At 48.5% G+C, this 21002-nt stretch overlaps 2 protein-coding genes across 4 annotated transcripts in view; one reads left to right on the forward strand and one right to left on the reverse strand.

The window, feature by feature from the left end:
- Positions 1–21002, reverse strand: part of reep6 (receptor accessory protein 6) — a 137891-nt gene that overhangs the window by 10089 nt on the left and 106800 nt on the right. The window lies entirely within an intron of this gene.
- Positions 4170–5792, forward strand: LOC139329997 (growth arrest and DNA damage-inducible protein GADD45 beta-like). The gene is made up of 4 exons (XM_070960697.1): positions 4170–4416; positions 4595–4696; positions 4800–5022; positions 5111–5792. The coding sequence occupies exons 1-4, from the start codon at positions 4373–4375 to the stop codon at positions 5222–5224; spliced, it is 483 nt and encodes a 160-aa protein (XP_070816798.1). The 5' UTR covers positions 4170–4372; the 3' UTR covers positions 5225–5792.

Here is a 21002-nt window from a genome sequence, read left to right on the forward strand (position 1 = left end):
TTGAGGTGGAGCTCATTTTAACTGAAACTAAGAATTCTTTTCATTCTGGATCAGTCAGCTGATCATTTCCTTCATCGATCGATCGATCGATTGGTTTGGAAACATTGTGAAAACAGTGAGAAATGTGCTCACAATGAGCCCAAAGTGACGCCTTCACCATGTTTGTTTGGTCCAAAGCTCCACGTGATTACAGACAGTCAGGCCGCTGTACGTCTCCTGTGCTTTGTTGTGTATGTTCAGTGTTTATTTTCAGTTCATTGTTTACGGTAGTATCAGCATATGTGTGTCTTCATCCTTTGTGTCTGTGCACTTGTCTTGTGGTCTTGTCTCACTGTGGGATAGTGGGAGACGTAATTTCGATTGTGTGTCTACATGTGAGGAAACTGACAATAAAGCCGACTTTGACTTTGAAAAGCAGCCAATCAGTGAGAAGATCAAACATCAGCGATTCCACAGCAAAGATCAATGAAACCATCAAAACAACAGATGATCATTAATCAATCGACTCATATTCGACGAGTACAAGTGGAAAAAATAAAGTGCCTCATGTGTTTTTAAGTACAGTACTTGAGTCAAAGTACTCAGTTACTTCACTCTGATAACGTGTGTATTCAGTCTGCAGGAGAAATCAGCTGTGAAGGACGTGTGAGGTGTTAATGAGAAGAGGAGCAACGGCAGACTGAAGACGAGGGTCGAGCAGCAGGAGAGCGCGCACACACACACGCACACGCACACACACACACACACACACACACACACACACACACACACAGAACCAGATGTGTGTATTGTAAATCTTAATCAGTTTAATCACTTTGTGGATTCCAGAGTTCTCGTCACACTAAAGTTCAGAGGTCTTCGGACTGTTTTCGTCTCTGAAACTAAAAGCCTCTCTGATGATGTGTGACTGGAAAAAAGCTTCTTAAACTTTCATTTTAATTGAATTTCACAACTGAAAATAATTCAGTAAAGGTTCAGTTTTACAGATGAGACGTTTGTGTGTTTCCTGTTCTGACGTCTGTCTTAAGTTAAGTTAAGTCTGAGCCTTTAAAAGCACTTAAACTCCCTGAAAAATTCCCTTAACCTTAATGTGATCGCCTTCAGCCTCACGCTGACGTGAAAAGCTTCATTTTGTCTTCGAGGAATTCTGAGTTGAAGTAAAAAGATTTTAAGAGTTTACAGAACATTTATCCACAGAGACTCTTCAGCTGCATCGGCTGTCAGTTTGACCTTTGACCTTTTGGAGCTGCACAGTTTCTGTCGGTGACTCTTCTGCTCATTGAACTCTGATGTTTGTTAATTGAGGAGGCGACTGACGAGCCTCAGGTGAGCCGTCAGTGACCGTGATCACCTGACCTGAATCCCAGGACGATTTGAGGTTAATCATCCTTTTAATATTTCAGTTTTTATTGGAGCTAAATTTCTTATTTTCTGTCAGTTTGTTCCTGAAACTTTCTTTTGTTTTCAGATCAATGACCGATGATCCACTGATAGCTGATCAATGAAGCCACTAACACTTCATTAATGACACAATGATCGTTTCACACCTGAATCCTCAAAAAACTCAGTTTGACCTCTTCAAATCTGCAAAGTTCAAAATTTGTCTTCCATAAAAATCATTTGATTATTCCTCAATATTTCCACCTTTAAATGTTCTGAATCTTTCTCACCTGGAAACACTTTGAAGAATTTTTGGTCGTTTTTATTCCTGATTTCAGCTTTTAAAGAGTTTTTCTTTTCTGTTCTTTAAACCGTGAAGCTCCAGAACTTTCTTTTGTTCAGTGATCAATCAGGGACGATCAGTCATCAATGGGCCCTCCACACTTCATGTGATCAGTGCTTTCACACTGAAAGCTCAGAGGGATCACCGTTGATTCAATCACAGGTCATGTGATCAGCTCTTCATACCTTTCATTAAGGAAAGCTGTGATTGGCTGCTAACGCGTCCGTCGACCTGCAGCTCGACCCTGATCACCTGCTGATACCTCATCAATAATCAAACAGCTTCATTCATCAGCGTTTAGTTTCAGTTTGTTGACGTTTTTTTCTCCATTAAAGGATCTTTAACGTGTTTTCACTCACAGGATCAATAATCTGTTTTTAAGGAGAAAAGATCCCTTAAATGATCCATCAGCCATTAAATCCAGTCATGACGTAAGAAGTAATCAATGACTTTAGAAACCAAAGCAGAAAAGAACGTCTGAGAGCTTTAAATGTTAAAACCTCCTAAACACTGAATTTGATCCAGAAAACATTCCCCTTAAATATTAACTTAAACTTAAGTGATTTCTTTACACCTTCTTAAACTTTGACCCCTTCAACTTCAGATTTCTGCCTCAAAGAAACCTTAAATTTCCATTTCTTACCTTAAAAACCTGCTGAACTTACATTTCAAAGAGCCTTCAAAGCTCCTCAAACTCAGATTTATTCCTTAAACTTAAACTTAAACTTAAACTAACGGACACCTTTAAAGATCCTCCTCCAGAGAAAACTGTGTCGACGACTCAGCAAACTTTAAAAAGAAGAAGAATCAGGATCAGAAATCCTTTATTAATCCCTGAGGGGGAGTTGTTTTAGTTGCAGAGCTCCTTACAGGAGTGGAATCAGAATAAAATTAGAAAGAAAGAAAAGAGAAAGAACTATATATATAAAAAGCAAATATAAAAACAAATATTTATGTTGAGGATATATATAAAAACAAAATATACCACAAAATATAGACAGAATATAAAACTATGTGTATATATACTGAGAAAATAAACAGTATATACTATGGGTGTGCAAAAGAAGAAGAAGGAGAAGAAGAAGAAGAAGAAGAAGAAGAAGAAGAAGAAGAAGAAGAAGAAGAAGAAGAAGAAGAAGAAGAGGCGAGAAAAGAGAAACACTTGACATGAAAAGATGAAACGTGAAACCATGAAATGATGAAGTCTGAAGACTCAAATCCTCCTGCGTGATCCGGATCAGGCCAGCAGGTGGCTCCACGGGACCAGAGACAGACAGACCTCTTCGTGTCATTAACTGTGTTAATATCTTATCTTATCTTATCTTATCTTATCTTATCTTATCTTATCTTATCTTATCTTATCTTATCTTATCTTATTTTAACAAGCTGAAGCAGTGTGAAATGTTTGCCCTTCAAAACGTTAAGATAAGGCTAAAGCATCAGTCACGTGCTGCAGCAAAGTTTCCCTTAAAACTGAAACTGAACCATGAAACTGCAGCGACTCCCGGAAGCTGCTTCATTTGTTAATTAAAGCCTTCAAAGAAACCCTGAAACCTTCCAGAGACCCCAGCGCCCCACAACAACGACCCCCGCTGCACGCGGCCCAGGCCAGGAACCGGTTTGGCAGTCTCAGGCCTGTTCCAACATGTCCTGCTGGTTTCACTGCTGCAGTGCCGCCGCGGGGCCGCGGGGGGGCGTCTGAGACCTGGTTTTACTCTGCAGGGTCTGCTGGGGGGGCAGTCTGGACGTTAGCTGGTGCGGACACGGAACATGTGGGAAGAGCCGCAGACAGCCAGCGAGCCGCGTTCACGTGAAGCTCTGCGTCCATGAAGCTGACGTTTCCTCTCCCAGAGTCCTGCAGGCCTGAGCCCGGAAACGGGTCTGTGCAGGCCTGCAGAGGCCTGCAGAGGCAGAACTGAACCCTCAGAAATGACATGACAGAAGAGGAAAGTGTGATTGTCAGACATGTTTTATTTGAACCACCTCTTCCGCAGCGCGCGTGCTCTGAGGCGGGATGGTCACCTGCTTCAGCTTCCCTCACGAGCTTCTGCATGAACAGACTCCACAAACACACAAGTGAAACGTCTCCGCTGCGTGTGGCTGTTTGTGTCAGGTGGGAGACGCAGGTGAGCTCTCCGCGTGCAGCAGGAGCAGATCCTGGGATCACGGAGGAGGTCAGGGAGGCAGATCTGGAAATTCCTCCACTCGGAAAGAAAAAAGAAAAACTCCCAGCAAACAAACTGGGAAAGAGGAGGAGGGGGAGGGAGCGGGGGATTCTCCGAAACCACCACGTGGGATCTCCGGCGTCTGTCGCGCGCTCAGCCAATGGGCACAGAGTACGGGGGATCTATTGACAGCTGCGGACCAATCAGACATCGAGCGGCCGGGCGGGGTGACGGCGGCCGCGGAGAGCGCGTATAAAGAGCGCAGAGCGCGAGCTCAGAGCGGCAGACGTCTTCTCTCAGACTCACTTCACGGACGTAACTCAGAACCTGTGGACTCCTCTAACGGACTCTGGAAGGATCCTGGACCGATCTGGATTACCGCTGGCTTGGACTTTATTCCGGGAGTTGACGGGACAGCAGCCTCTCAGCGCTGTGGATATTTCTCATTAACCTGGATCTGGTGGATTATTTTACTGACTTCAACATGACTCTCGAGGAGGTCGTTGGATCCAACAGCACCGAGAAAAAGTAAGTTCGTGCCGCGTTGCGGCTGTGAAAGATGCGCGAAGCCGCGCCGGGGTCAGACCGGTTTAGACCGGACCCGGATCAGACCCTGTCACTTTCATGTTGTGTCAGGCTCGGAGCCGCAGGCGCGCTCCGCTCTGCGGGTTTCGGCCCTTCTCTAACCGCCTCTGTGTCCCTGCAGGATGGAGACGGTGAGTCAGGCTCTGGAGGAGCTGCTGGTCGCGGCTCAGCGGCAGGACTGTCTCACGGTGGGAGTGTACGAGTCCGCCAAGCTCATGAATGTGTGAGTATGACTTTTATTTCCGCAGCTTTCATCGGAATCTGTGATGTGAACACTTTGCGTTAGCTGACTTTAACCCGCGCCTGTCCTGTCTGTCCTCCTGCAGAGACCCGGACAGCGTGGTCCTATGCGTCCTCGCCACCGATGAGGAGGATGAAGATGACATCGCGCTGCAGATCCACTTCACGCTGCTGCAGGCTTTCTGCTGCGACAACGACATCAACATCCTGCGGGTGTCCGGCATGAGGCGGCTGGCTCAGGTCCTGGAGGAGGACACCGAGGACAGCAACGGCAACGAGCCCCGGGACCTGCACTGCATCCTGGTCACTGTAAGTCCAGCTCCGCCTCCGCTGCTCGCGGTGTAACGTGATGACAGATGTTTGCTGCTGATCGCTCACCGTCCTCTGTGCTTTGCAGAACCCTCCGGTGCAGCCGCTGCAGTCTCAGGCGCTGCAGAACATCAGCAGCTTCTGCGAGGAGAGCCGCTGCAGGAACCAGTGGGTCCCCTGCCTGCAGCTGCAGGACCGCTGAGCCGACCCGGCTCCACCCGACGCGAACCAGTCCGCTGCGGAGCGGTGAGAAAGAGTCCAAACAGCCGCCCCCCTGCTGAGGAGGAGTAACGGCGTTTGAGGAGAGACGGGGACCGGGCCACCGGAGCCGTCCTGCTGCCTGATTGGGTGATTGATTTGACCGTGGGCGCGTGAGATACCGGGACCGGGACAGGGACCGGACGGGTTCTGAAAGCCGGACACGGACCCCCGTTAGAGGAGGAGGATTCAGGTCCTGGAGCTGCAGAGAGGAGAGTTGTAATGAAGTGTCACGTGACTGACCAACGGCTGCTGGGTGTCACGTGACTGACCTGGTGATTGAATGAACTGAAGCTGCACGTGAAGCTCTGGACCACCTGAGCTGCAGCTGCTCACACACGAACTGAGGTGACGTTTCAGGACGTGTGACGTCATGTTTATTGCTTTCTGGTGATTAGTGACGTAACGTAGTTAAACACTGAGGAGACAGCTGATTATTTAAAGGAGCAGAGTAATATATGAACACGTGAATCACCTGTTTACTGAACCTGTGTGAATAAATTATTGAAGAGAAATGATTGATTCCTGAGTGTTTCATCCAGGTGTGTGTGTGTGTGTGTGTGTGTGTGTGTGTGTGTGTGTGTGTGTGTGTGTGTGTGTGTGTGTGTGTGTGTGTGTGTGTGTAAAGTAAACCACAGCATTTAAGCAGATTCACAGATTCAAACATCTCAGAAAAATGGAAGAAATTCAGTCTATGGCCAAAAGTCTATTCCACCCCCCACCCCCCAACCTAAAGAGACAAAACTATGGCATCAAACAAGGGCCAGTTAGGTTTTGAGTTGGTGAAATGGCGTTTTGTACTGAGGTGTCCAGTGGACACCTGTGTCCCTGTGGTGTGTTTTTGCTGCTTTGGGTCTTGTTGGTTGCAGTGAAGGAGAAGCTTTTTCTCTGATGATGTTGTAGACCTCCATCTTGCACATGGTACCACAGGGACCAGGTCTTGGTCCTTTGCTCCTTCTTCATGCTCCCCTATGTCAAATATTTCAGATCGGCTTATTTTCATGCAGGTGATTCGCAGATAATAATAATAATGATATGCATCATGAGCAGACTGCAGGTCTGTCCTGTGCAAGTTCAAAAACTGCTGATGTCACAACTTCCTTCAATGAATGCTATGAAATCATTATTATTATTATCATGGTTTCCAGCCTAAAACACTCCCATCCAGTATCGTGATTCAATGCGAGGCTCGCAGGACGCCATGTTTGACTCCATCCTGATCACATGACTGCAGCTTTTGCTTTTCAGCCTTCAGCCTTTTCTAAATGCTGCAGAGCGACTGATCCAGACTGCAGACAGGCCCAGAATGTGACTGGCTGCAGGTCACATGACGAGTGTGTTGGCGGAGATCTTCACACTGCCTCAGTTTCCATGGTGCCATCTGCTGTGTGTGTGTGTGTGTGTGTGTGTGTGTGTGTGTGTGTGTATGTGTTCATTCTGTGGGAGTTAAACCTCCAGCAGTGTTGCTGCCTTGCTCTGAACACTGGGAGGCTAGCAGTTTTCCTCCGCTTCCAGTCTTTGTGCTAAGCTATGCTAACACAGAGGCCGTCACTGTTCCTGTAGGTAATAACACATTTTGTTTCTGTCTTTGATGAGCGAGTTAGCTTCTAGCTTGGTTTAGAGTTAGTGTGCGTGTGTGTGTGTGTGTGTGTGTGTGTGTGTGTGTGTGTGTGTGTGTGTGTGCGTGCATGTGTGTGGGGGGGGTCACTGCATGTGAACACTATCAGCAGGAATCACAAGATAAATAATGAGTCACTTCTTCTGACTCAAGTTTGCCTTTTAATTTTGTGTAACTTCTGTCTGAGCTCTGAAGCTGATACTCAGCCATGAAGCATTTATGACCAGATCTTCATCTTCATCAGCTCAAATGGGAATCTCACAACTTTACATTAATATCAAACGCAGCACACACACTTTGTCACACAAGGACACAAAGTCTGAAGACCGAGGAGTTCAAAGTTCAAACATTTCACTTCTTTATCATGTTAGCTTACAGTTAGCTTCTGTGTCCTGTCAGTTTACAGTTAGCATGCCGGCTGTTAGCTAACATGGTGCAGCATGTGATGCATCTTGACGGCAGGATTCAGTGTCTCTTTCCATCACTGAACCGAGTAAACGAGCAGAGAACAGCATGTTATTGGTTCCCTCTCAGTTGTTCTCATGTTTCTGACCTTCAAGGGTTATTTTTGGCTGCTGTGCCGTTTTCCTTTGAACAATGTGGGTGTTTCATATTTCTACACAGCTCAGAGTACTCGGAGTCCTTCCAGCTGTGAGTTAGTGTGTAACCTGCTGAGCTGTAAACTGAAGCTCTGCAGCCAACTCTGCACAAACAGCCTGCGGCCTCTGCCCGTGACGTCACATCCTGATGTCACATCCTGTTGTAATGGGGCTCCGCCACTGCGCTGACGCCACGGGCCCGTTTGTTTTGGCAGCCGGCCCGTCCCTGCTGGGGCCGGCGGGGCAGCTCGACACAGATCCAGTCGTGAAGGGAGAGCAGAGGTTTAACAGGAGTCTAATCTGCTGCGCACGGGTTGATCGATGATCTCTGACTGCAGGACGTCCACCTGCAGCTCTGCTGGCGTCTGTTTTTCCTCCATGTTTGGAAAGTTTCTATGTGCAAAGCATGTTTTTATATTCAAATTATATTTATTGTCATGTCTTCCTCTGACGTGTCCGCTGGTTTCTATCAAATATACCATAGATTTATTTATGGACGCCGTTAGCTTGGAGCTATGTGCTATGTTGTTGAAGCTAGTAAAAGATGGTTGCCATGGTCACATAATATAAACACAGGGATGTTTCACACCCCGACTGTACAAACTGATCTGACACCCGCGATGCAGGACCAGAGACATGGACGTCACTGACAGCAGAGTCACATGACTCCACAGACTGCGATCTGTCAGAAGGAATGCAGGGACGGGGACAGGGACAGAGGACAGAGGACAGACCTGAGAGAAACCACGTCAGTCCCGATGAAGTACTTTTACTGCACAGCTTCACTACAGTTTATAGTTCTGATACTTTCTGCAATAAAGGTCTCTGGTTAGTTTGCATTGATAATAAATATGGCCGCTGTGAAAGAAGCTCGTGTCTCTGAAGAGACGCCAACTCTTATTTAAAGGTGACAGTCGTTTGATTCAAGGTTCACTTTCAGCTGGTGAAGGTTTTTCTGGCTGAGTTTAGACTCACAGCTCCTGCTCACAGTTCAGAGAAGATGCTAGTTAAATGCCAAAGCATGAGACACAAACCGCCTGAAGCTGAATCCGAGCTAACCTGAGCTAACAACAGGAAGGCCTGTGCAAACGATGCAAACGCTTCCTGGATCAGCATTTCTTTCAGGAGACGGCGCTGAAATAAAGACTGAGGGACGCAGAAGACAAAGTGTTGGTGGAATGACAGCGTGGGAACGGATCAGCTGCTCGTGCTGCGTCTGATCACCTGTCGGGCTTCAGGTGAGCTCTGCTGGAGCCTCTCTGTGTTTTCACTTCACACGTCTCATTTATTTTTAGTCGAGCTCTCAGGAAGAATGTGTGTCACAGTTATTTCTGTTCAGCTGCAGCGAGGAGGCCTCCCCCCTCTCAGCCCTGCGTCACATCGCCGTGGAAACAGACGGAGCCTGCTGATTGGACCGTCGGCCGAGCGGCCAGTGGGAGCCCGGAGCCGCAGTCGAGCCCGCCGGTACGTAGACGCGCTACGTAGGGAGATCCTGCTGCAGCGTCAGTGACCATGTAAGGCTGCTTCAGGATCAGAGGAGAGCATCAGAGAGATGAGTCACAGAGGAGGAGGAGGAGGAGGAGGAGGAGGAGGAGGAGGAGAGAACAGTCAGAGGTAAAAACAAACGAAGGATGAAGCTGAGAGGCAGAGATCGCTGCAACACCACACAAACACACGAGGAAAGAGCTGCAAATTCCAAATATCTGACGCTGAGATCAGGTAAGTGAAGGCAACACAAAGCACGCCCTCCATCTGAGGGATGGTGACATCACAGTCCAAAATACATGAACAACAGTGACTGAAGGAGGTTCTGGCGCCACGCTGACCGTCACTCTTCACGTGTCTGATGTCATCACAGCGGCCGTATTGCTGACTGGGCAGGAAGCTGCAGACTGATGCAGATGAAACGGCGACCTCTGACCTCAGCAGGCCAGAGGAAAACCACAAGGTTCCACCTGCGGCACTGTCATGGCAGACCGTCACATGGTCCGAACGCTCTGACCGAGCGCCGCCGCCGCTGTGGTTTTGCAGGTTTGCATGTGATCCGGATGTTTTGCATGTGGACCAGGTATCTCGTCCTCCCTGTCCATATCTGCCCTTGTTGTTTGACCAACCTTGTCTCACCCAGTGAGCTGTTTGCCTTCCTCCTCATCAGCAAGAATCAGGCAGCAGCAGCCAATCAAACACCTTCTGTCCAGGAGGATCCGGATCAGAGGCCTGAACCACCTGACCCGGGTCCTTCAACAGGAAGGACGTCCGAGCTCCTCACTGTCTCTGAGGCTGAGCTCAGACACCTGCAGAGGAAACTCTCATTGGTTCTGTCTCTACCAGGTGAGGCCTGGAAATCTTAGGTTCTCTTCAGCACAATGATCCAGATCCAGATCCAGATCCAGATCCAGATCCAGATCCAGATCCAAATCCAGATCCAGATCCAGATCCAGAGGACTCCTGCTGATGTTGCATCAGTCTGCCCGTCAACGTCACACTCCAGTAGTACTACAAGTACCTCAAATTTGTACAGAAGTATTGAGTAAATGTACTGTTACACTGTGTGACTGCTGAGCGGAGACGGAGACGAAAACAGAAATCGTTCATGTCCTGAAGGAGGACAGGGAGCTTTTTCCTCTCAGCTATAAATATCTGCTGTGGACCTCAGCAGTTATTTTTGTCCCGGCTGAGGCTAAATTTACTGAGCTGGGCGTCTCCCCGCCCGTCCAGCCACAGAGTAACCCCCCCCCCCCCCCGCCCCCCCAGCCAAACCACAGCTGAGGCCGCTGTGTGTTTCTGTGTGAGGCTGCTTCAAATGGGTCAAACCTTCATTTACGCTGAGGAGAACATTTGAGAACACGAACCAGAACAACACAAGTTTAACCTTTGAACGCGTCTTCTGTTGGACTCTTCAGTGTGCAGCTGCACAAATCTGAGATGTTTGGCCTCAAATTTACACTCATGTTTCTTCATTTATGCCCAAACTTCTCAAAATGAGGGATTTGTTGTTGGAGACGACCTCTTCATGTCTTTATTTGTCAGTTTCAGGGTTTATTCAGAGGGCAGGTCTAAGAAATATGTAAGCAACAAACTGTTTAACTGAGTGAAATCTTTCATTTACTCTAAAAAGAAAGCAATGGAGTTTAAAACGTGATCATGAATCACTTCCAAGAAAATGAAATCCACAGCTTCAAACGGTGAGAGAGCAGCTCTTTAAGGACGACTGAAGACGTCCTCTGTCCTCTGTGGGACTTTTTGGGGAAAAAGGGTGAAACTTCAGGGGTTTGGACAGCTGAAAGACGAGAAGCTGATCTGACGGTGAAATAAAAAGCACTTTCTTCTCTTTTCTCCTCATCTGACTTTTCTCTCTGTAACCAATCAGACATCATCAGCTGCCTCCTTCCTCCACGAGCACGAGCCCACAATTACAGACCATTTGCTGAGGTAACCCCCCCACCACCGCCAGGCTAACCCCACCCACCCAAACCGCTCTTTGATGTCAAACCAAACATCCCCTCCCCCCCCCCCCTCCGCTGCTGGAAAACCCTCCAGCTTCTGTTTCTCCTCCAGACCACAAACCAGAGGGACTCTGAGGACTCAGACCTGCGCTGAGCGTCTCTGCAGGGACCCGCCTGGAAAAACGACAAAGAAGAGAAACAGAAACAGAGAGAAACCTTTCAAAATGTGCTTTCAGGACGACTTTCTGAAGTGTGATTCCTCAAAGCAGACGGTCACGCTGCCTCCCACTGAGGAGGATGGATGAGTGATGAAGACGCTGAAGTCTTCCTCACATGAACGCATTTATCCTCATCACATCACAGCAGCGCTGGACAGAGACAAACGTTCAGTCGTGTTTTAATTTGACCTTTTTCTATAAATTTTGTCAGAATTCTGATGGAAACTCAGCTGCGGCTTCAGGTTCTGGTTCTGGTTCTGGTTCTGGTTCTGGTTCTGCTTCAGGTTCAGGTACTGGTTCTGTTCATCTGAGAGTTCCTGATCCATAATGTCCAGAAGACCAAGAATCCTTTATCGATGACTGATTCAAATAGTTTCACTCCGCTCAGATTTCTAATATTCGTTTCTATGCAGACGATACAGTCTGACTTTCTACTGAATCCATGTTTCTACTGAACATCCTCCTGACATGAAGCACTGAAATCAATAACTGATACTAATGATTTGAAGGTCAGAGGTGCATCAACATGGTTAACCAGCAGGAAGTCCGGTGCCTTAATGTGAAGCCATGTTTCCCAGCAGCACCTGAACGCAGCAGCATTCTGTCCTCACAGGCATGCAACCAGCATCAGTCCTTCATCTCTGTTGCCGTGGAGTCCAAACAAAGTGTCCCCTAACACTCTGACTCCCGGTCGGTCCAACCCACTTAATGAGCAGTAACCATCGCAGCCAATCAGACAATCGGAGCAAACAACAGGATGAAGACATTCAGGTCTGTCCTCTCCAGCTGGGACGACACCTGACCTGCTTCTTCTTCTGTGGTGTGTAATGCGGTGTTCTTCATTCAGCAGATCAGGGTTCAGTTTCACTCCGAGTCACATCTCCATTCAACCTGCAGACAATGACACACCTGAGCGGAGCGACGGACAATCGCAGTGTGACAGGAAGTGATGTAATAACGTCTTCCACAGCGTTACCTGAAGCTCAGAGTGATCTTCATCTTAGTCAGAGTATAAATGGAAATACTCAGGAAAGTACCTCAACTTTGTACTTGAGTACAGTAGTTCAGTAAAAGTACTGATGTAGTGCTCCACCCATCCTCCTCCGTCCTCTGTTTTTTTCTCTGTGATGGTTGGACATCAGGGGGGAGGACAGACAGAAATAGACTATAATAGACCCCCGACCACCACAAAGCCCCCGCCCATCCCTCCTCCAGCCGATCCCCAAACACACCACAGCAGCTCCTGAAGACCCTCCTCACACCCAAAACCACCAAACCACCGTCAGCGCCGGCCTCGCCCTGCAGAGGGACAGGCTCCAACCACAGCACGTCCCAGGAGACCCCAACCCCCCCCAGAGAAAATGGGTCTGTTAAAGCATAATTTTCATGAACCGACCTTCAGTCTGCAAACACAGAATGTCACAAAAATCATTTAACGCTCTCAAAGGAGACGCTCCACACAGACGGTACTTTTACTGCTCAGACTTTAAGTACACTCTGATGGTAATACCTTCATCTGTGTACTTTTACTCACGAAGAGTTCGAGCAGTCACAGTTTAGATGTCTGCTGAACGTAGCTTCAGTGCTGCAGGGCAACACACATGCACACATGCGAACACACACACACACACACACACACACACACACACACACACACACACACACACACACGTGAGCACGCACTCACACACGCACACACAGCGTTGTGAAAGCACACATGGCGAGGCGTGTCTCTGCAGCGGGAAGGAGGGAATGTGCAGATAGCGTGCAGCGTTGAACAGCTCATCCCAAAATATGACCAGAACAAAGAAGGAATCTGATCCCACACCTTACAACACACACACACACACACACACACACACACACACACACACACACACACACACACACACACGCACACACACCCAGCCTCAGTGTGACTCACGCTGGTTTCATCAGTCACTGGAGTGTAAAGTCAGAAAACACCCACAGCAGACTTCAGGCTTCGCCCTGCAGCCGACAGACGCAAACAGAGCGCCACGCCGACCCACACACACACGCAAACACACACACACGCGCGCAGCCGACAGACGAAACTCTTCGTCTCTGAGGCCTGACTCAGACCAGAGCCGGCCCACTTTAAATAGCCCGGGTCCAAATGTCAGACCGGTCTGACGCCAGATGGAGAGGAGGGACCGTCAGCGTCCTCAGACAACACGTCACAGAAACCCAGAGTGGAGGACGGAGGACGGAGGACGGCTGCGTCTCTGTGTCTCTGCAGAAGCATGAAGGCTGTGAACTGATCTGCAGTCTGAACTGTCCCCCTGCTGTCTCACACCACTTTCTCTCAAACGTCTCTGCACGTGATGGACTGTCCTCAGCTCAGTGCGGACGTTCCTGCTCCCAGAGGACGAACCCTGCAGGCTGTGATGCAGCTGCTCTGAAGTCAGTTCTCTTCTCCAGTATGAACTCCTTCTGCATTAACTAACTGGGTCATTTTAACGACACAGAGATAGACAAACAGTTTTTCTGGCCTTTGCTTCCATCATTTCTGCACAGTTTGATGTATTTGTACGTGTTGTAGTCGTGTCACATGAGCAACCAGCCACGTAACAGAGACGAGCGGCGTGACCCTGCGTGGTCAGCTGATGATGGTCACGCTGGGCTGTTAGCATGCTAACGTGCAGGACGAGGTGTTCCTCATCAGAGGCTCTGCTGATGAAGACATTTAGCCCGAGCTAACTCGGCTAACTTCAATCCTTCAACCAAAGGAAACGTTTTGCGATGAAATGTGAAATCTAACTTCTGTTCTGATGGTTCTGCAGCCGTAACGACGACTTGGTTTGCATTCGTATGACTTTACAGTCACGTCTCGCTCACGTGACCAGGAGCAAAACATCTCATCACAACACAACAACAAACAAAGCAAACAAATTCCACCAAAGTCGAAGATCACACTGTGGACGCGGCCACTTTTCACAATAAATCTACTTCCTGTTTCTTTGAGTTCTCCTGCTGACAAACCTCAGTTCAGTCATTTTATTCTTTAGTTTGATGCTTCCTCGTCTTTAATGACGAAGAGTATTTGCTGCGTGTTGTTGACAGTAACCTGCAGTTGCTTCATGTGAGTCGAAGCTGTGATTGTGAAGGTGCAGCAGCCTCCTGCTGAGCAACCCGGAGCAGCTGGCTGAGTCCACCTGAGCTGCAGGTAAACCTGCACTAATTACCGTCATCTTCATAAACAAAAATGATAAATCCTGACTGGAGTTTGGCGCTGACTCAGACGTGTGTTTCCCGCACAGGCCCACACAAAACGTCTGCAGCGCCGGATCCGACAGGCAGCCAATAAAACCCTGAGCTCGGCTCAGATTAGAGCGTGAGCGCACGTCTGAGCCGCTGGGAGGCTCCACGCCGGCTGATCTGCTCACAGGCCAAACGCGTCCTGCGGCAGCCTGGCAGACCGAGCTCAGGGAGACAGAAGCTCTGACGTCCTCTGGTTCAGTCTGTGCTGCTCAGTGAAGCTCTGCAGCACACACCTGAGTGCTCAGACCGCACACCTGTGCTCGCTCACCTGAGGGCTGTGAAACAGTCAGAGGTCAGCTGAGGGCACGACCCCAGAGCTCCCAGCATGCTGAGCGGCCGCTGATCACCTGTCGCTGTTTAACACACCGCACATGCACACTGCACACACACATGCAGCAGTGTGTGTGTGAGTGCAGATGCTTCACGCTCTAAACAGTTTTATTACTTCAGTCAGAGTACAGAGTATTACAGTGCAGTAAAAGTACTATATTTATGCCTGAAGTGCCGCAGACTAGAGGTAGAAAGTACTCAGCTAGCAGTACCTGGAAGTTGTACTTCAGTACAAAGAGCAGAGTCAGAGGCAGAGTTTATTCTGTCCAGCTGATTCCTTCAGAGTCACGCTCATAAAAACACGCCTCACCTCTGAAATGTCCTTAATTAGGAGAAAAGTTGATCCATCAAAGAATAAAATGAATAAACGGAGGAGAGAAGAGAAAAGGAAGCTGTGGCTGAATGAAACAGTTTGTGTTGAGACGTGTGAATCATCAGCAGTGCTCGTCCCTCAGGTGTGTTCAGGTGTGTTCAGGTGTGTTCAGGTGTGAAAATGGCTCTCCACATTCTTCACATTCCTTCTGTTTGCTGTTGAACTTCATCGTGTGACCTCCGTCCTCATCCTGCTCTGCTTCCCTTCAGGTTTCTCTGCTTTCTGTCGTCAGTGAGGCTTTTCTTTACATTTGTCATTAATCATCAACTTTACTCCATGAACTGAAACAATCAATGAAACTCTGAACTGACCTTTAACGGACAGTTTCAAGCATTAAAGATCAGGTGGGGAACGTTCCTTCAGTCAAACAGAGGACAGACGACGTGAGACGCTCACTTCAGACGAGCTGATTGGACAGAAACGATTCCTGATGGGAGCAGCTGAGCTTCAGCTGACGCCTGTTTCACACTCTCAGTTTGAGCTTTCTCGAGCTCTGAACGACTCGAGGTGTGAATCTGCCGCCAGCTGCTGACCCCGCTGAGGGGGGTCAAGGGGTGCGGGGGGGTCGAGGGGTCGGGGGGGGGTCAGCTGGAAGAAACATTAAGTTTTCTTTATCTTGGTGATTTTATTCAGAAACATTTAAAACCAGCAAACATGAAGCTGCCTCACAGTTAACAAGTGGACAAAAAGTACTTTAAGGTACTTATACTGGAGTATTTCTACTTTCTGTACTTTCCACTGAGGTATATATTGTACTTTTTACTTCCCTTCATTTGTTTGTAACTTTACAGATTCAGATTATTAATAATGAACTCATAAATGCTGATTAATGTTCCAGATGAAACGAACCTGCAGGACATGAAGTCATTAAAGAGCTGATGGACGACGACACTCCTGTGCTTTCACCTCAGTGGTGGTTTGAACGCAGGACTACAGAGATCAACCCACGGATTTCAGAGGATCTAAACTGGTCTCAGATCAGACTTTAATGGGAACAAATTGGGTGAAAATGTCCGTAATTGGAGCAAAGCGCTGGACGTGGCTGAAAGGAGACTGAGAGGTTTGTGTGGAGCTTCTTGGTCCAGCAGTGAAGCCTGTCAGCAGGTTTAGGTCCAGCGGCTGCTCAGGGTCTCTGTCCTCCAGCGTCCCCGCTCTGACCTGCAGGAGGACAGACGTCATTCATTCATTCGTCATCTGTATGCAGGATTGCATGAACGGACTGTTAGATCATCTGAAAATGATGAAGGCTGCGCTGAACCAGGTTCACATGACGTTGCTGCACCGCCTGCTTCCTGCAGAGCGGCTTGTTAAAATGCTGCTTTCAGAAATCTGAACCAGAAATTGACATTTTGGTGCATCACAGTAAACACGTGAGAGAACAGAAAGAAGTCAAGAAACATGTTGAGATGAAGAGCTGTTTAAGACGAGGAAGAGGAAATGTGCAAAGCATTTCCTGCTTTCATGTTTGGTCATCATCATCTGAGGACCCCCAGGTTTACCCTGTGACCCCCGTCAGGGTCTTGAGCCACGGGTTGGGTCCCACGGATGGCAGCTTGTGCTTGTGCGACTGCATGTATCACAGCTTCCCTCCCTGCAGCGAGTCTGACGGTCGTGTCGGTGTTGTCACATGCCGGCTGCATTCCTTTCATTCCTCCAGGCAGGAATGCAGCCAAGCGGCAACACCCAGAAAAGCATCCAGCAGCAGCTCTGCTGCCCGGCCGGCTGCAGCAAGCACGACACCAAATCCATTTATGGAAAAGGTCTGATGGCTGATGAGGCCTGCGGTCTGTGATGTGGACTGACTGAGCAGACAAAGTGTAACTCTGCAGACAGTAAACTGACTCTGGATCAGCGCAGACAGAAGTTCAAGGAAACTGTGCAGAGTCTGAAAATGAAAAGCGTTTAAAAGCGAGTGATTTGTGAGTGGACGCTGGTGCTGGAGAGACACCTCGCAGACGCCTGAATCACTGTCTGTACATGTGGTGTAGGAGTCAGTCTGCAGAGCCTGTGTGGTCCCCCTCTGGTTTCTGGAGAGACGGATTAAAGTCTGCGCTTTGGGTTTACCACATGTCTGGAGCCAGAAAGCCTCATTTAGGCCGAGACAGGCGGAGTTAGCGTGGAGCTGAGGTGGAACAGCGACCGCAGCTCCGTCTGATAGGCCGACAGTCGGTGACATTAAGAAAAACGTATATTTTTGGAAAACTGGACGGAAACTGTTTCAGTAGATTCTGATATTTTTGTTCACGTCAGCAGAGGAACAGAAGCTCTCAGGATGTTTGGATCATGAGCAGAAATTTAACAGAAATCTGAACCAAACAAAGACTGAAACTGAACTAAACTGTGTGAAAAAGAAGTTTAGCAGTGGAAACATGTTGACAGGAGGCTGAAGGGTGGAGGGTCAGCGAACAACAAATGTTTGTTCAGAGACACTTAATGAGGAGATCTAACTGAAACTGAGACCTGCCCCCTTCAGTGAAACCACAGGACTCAGTGTCTCGTCCTGTTTGGACTTGTCTCTGCAGTTTGATGCAAATCTGCTGCAGTTAAAGTCTGTTTGTCTCCTCTGCAGAGGAGGCGTTTCCCTGCAGCAGCAGCTCATTTGCATCATGTTTGCATCTTATTTGCATGAAGAAAGATATTTCTAGTCCCTCTGTCCTTCTCGTTCTCTGGACATCTCCACCCCTGACTCCTCTCCTTGGACTCCACGCTTGCGTCCTTTGGCTGGCTGGCGGGTGGAGGACTTGTTTGGACTCAACACCTGAAACCAAACAGGTGAACCCGCTGAGTCACAGCAGCCCACAGGAGACGAAAACCTGGAGGAGAGCCGAGAAATGTCAACAGGAGACTGGAGACACGAAGTTTGTAAAACTCAGACCACAGAAGAAGACACTGAGGTGTGTGGAGCAGCTGAAGTGTTTCCTGAGCATCATGAGGCCTGACTGCAGGTTGATCACCATTTAAAATGAAAACAGTTTCAACAAGTGTTTCCTGATTAATTAGATTAGATCAGATTCAACTTCAACACAGAAACCACGAAATGCAACAAAAACGACACAAAGAGCAACAAAAAGCTGAAAAAGAAGAATTGGATCCATTCTGAGACGTTTTGTAACGAGCTGCATTCATGCTGAAGGTGAACGAGATGATTTCAGGAGCAGAGAGTAAAAGTGAGTCAGAGGGGAAAACCCAGACTGAGAGACACAACAGAGACGGAGACAGGAAGTGTCTTTAATCACACACACACACACACACACACACACACACACACACACACACACACACACACACACAGAGTGGAGTCCAGACAAACAGCAGAACATCTGGACGGACAAACAGGCTGCGATCCAGCAGATGCTCAGACTCTCAGCCCGTCACAGTCAAACAGCTGAACTGAGCTGCAGCCACTCCTCATGAGTCCCAAACCGTTAGCTTCAAACTAGCGACCCGCTAAGTCTGTCTGAAGGTAAACAGGACGTCCTGTAGCATCACAAGCTAGCAGGCAACCCATCCATCCATCCATTTTCTATGCCGCTTATCCCTTTCGGGGTCGCGGGGGGGCCGGAGCCTATCTCGGCTGTCAGCGGGTGGGAGGCGGGGTACACCCTGGACCGGTTGCCAGCCCATCACAGGGCAGCTAGCAGGCTAAGTGCTTCTAAAAGTTGGGAGGAATCTGTTTCACAGTCAGCAGAATTCATGCAGTGGAATATTTGATGCTAAGCTAAGCTAACTGATGTTATTTACATCTCTTCAAATTGGCTATTCTTTTGGTTGTTGGAAAGTTTACTGACACACGACGTTCCCTCGAGGTTAAAACACTTTTAGAAGCTGAAGGTTACTTGATCGATTCCCCTTCATGTTCTCTACATGTTAAAGAGGTTAGGGTTAGGGTTTCAAGCTGAGGCGTCATTCTCACTTTGATCAGCCTCATGTCACAAACTTCCTGTGATTTACAGAACAGCTTATTCAGCAGCAGCAGCAACAGCAGCAGCTTGTTCTTCATGGCAACAGTTCTGCTTCCCCAAACGTTCTGGAAACGGTTTTAGATGAGATCAACTGGATGGGATGTTCACATGGTCGGTTCTGTTCAGATGTTCTTTCAGACGGGCTCTACACGCTAACACATACATGTGACGTTGTGTGTTCACATGCTAATAGTTAGCCTGTGAGCAGACATTCAATGGGGACTAACAGGCAGAACGATGGCAGCATCGCTGTGCCTGCAGCTAATGCTACCGCAGCTGCAGCAAATGCAGCCACAGCTAACGCTAACGCAGCCACAGCGTCTCCGCGCCGCTGTTTTTAAAACTCCCTTCATGACGTGATGCGATGCAGCAGTGACTGAAGCTCCGTTCAGAAACATGTTTTGGACGTTAAAAGAGAGCAGAGACGGCAGATGTGTCATGGCGTTATCAAGCTGACTCCTGCAGAATGAGACCTCATGCCATTAAATCCTCAGTGCATTTCCCAGAATCCTCCTGGTGCTGACAGTAACGACATGAAGCAGCGTCTGATGACTGTTACAGCTTTTTCTTCTTCTTCTTCTTCTTAACCACAGAAATGGCTAAAATGCAGGAAGATCTCAGGACGCTCGAACGTCGATTTCTTAATCCTGAAAACAAACTGCAGCTGATGGCAAGCGGCGAGGTGTAAATCAACAGCAGTATCTCTGAGTCATCAGCAGAGCCAGAAAGTGAAATAATCTATTTCTGTCCGACACACACACACATGACTCACGGCTGGGTTTGTACCGTCTGCATGTTTTGACTGAAACTTTCTGTGCATTAAACCAGAAATATGGTTGATGATGTTAAACAAGCAGGTGTAGGTGTGACACTGAAGGGTTCCCAGCTCGGGGGTCAAACCTGTGGCCTTTAACGTTCAAGACTAACCTCCCCGTCAGACCGACCGAACCCATGGACAGACTTCAATCAGTGTGGGTGGAGAAAACTGGTCCTGAGGTCTCGTTATCGCTCAAGCAGGTGGAAGTTCTTCAGACCTGAGAGCTCAAACAAAAGGTGAGAAAGTCCAGCATCAGGCTTTTAAACCAGAAGGACGTCAAGGTTTCTGACTGGTGTTTAAGTACCAGGACATGAAGAAGGAAACCGATGGATTGCCTACTGCGGGTAGGGAATGAGTCCTTGCCCCAAGTGAAGGAGTTCAAGTACCTCGGGGTCATGTTCATGAGTGGGGGGACAATGGAATGTGAGATTGGCTGGAGAATCGGAGCAGCGGGGGCGGTATTGTGTTCGCTCTACCGCACCGTTGTGACGGAAAGAGAGCTGAGTCAGAAGGCAAAGCTCTCGATCTACCGGTCAGTCTTCGTTCCATCTCTCACCTATGGTCATGAGGGCTGGATCATGACCGAAAGAACTAGATCGCGGGTGCAAGTGGCCGAAATGGGTTTCCTCGGGAGGGTGGTTGACATCTCCCTTAGGGTGAGAAGCTCAGTCATCCGTGAGGGACTCGGAGTAGAGCTGCTGCGCCTTTGCGTTGAAAGGAGCCAGTTGAGGTGGTTTGGGCATCTGGTAAGGATGCCCTATGGGCGCCTCCCCTGGGAGGTGTTCCAGGCACGTCCAGCTGGGAGGAGACCACGGGGAAGACCCAGGACTAGATGGAGAGATTATATCTCCACACTGGCCTGGGAACGCCTCGGGATCCCCCAGTCAGAGCTGGTTAATGTGGCCCGGGAAAGGGAAGTTTGGGGTCCCCTACTGAAGCTGTTGCCCCCCCGACCCGACCCCGCATAAGCGGTTGAAGATGAGGATGAGGATGACATGAAGAAGAACAGCTTTCCTCTTTTCAGTGTGTCTCTGAATTCATGGAAGAATAAGATGGACAGAAACAACTTTAAGATTT

This window comes from Chaetodon trifascialis, chromosome 4 (assembly GCF_039877785.1).
Source record: "Chaetodon trifascialis isolate fChaTrf1 chromosome 4, fChaTrf1.hap1, whole genome shotgun sequence".
NCBI lineage: Eukaryota > Metazoa > Chordata > Actinopteri > Chaetodontiformes > Chaetodontidae > Chaetodon > Chaetodon trifascialis.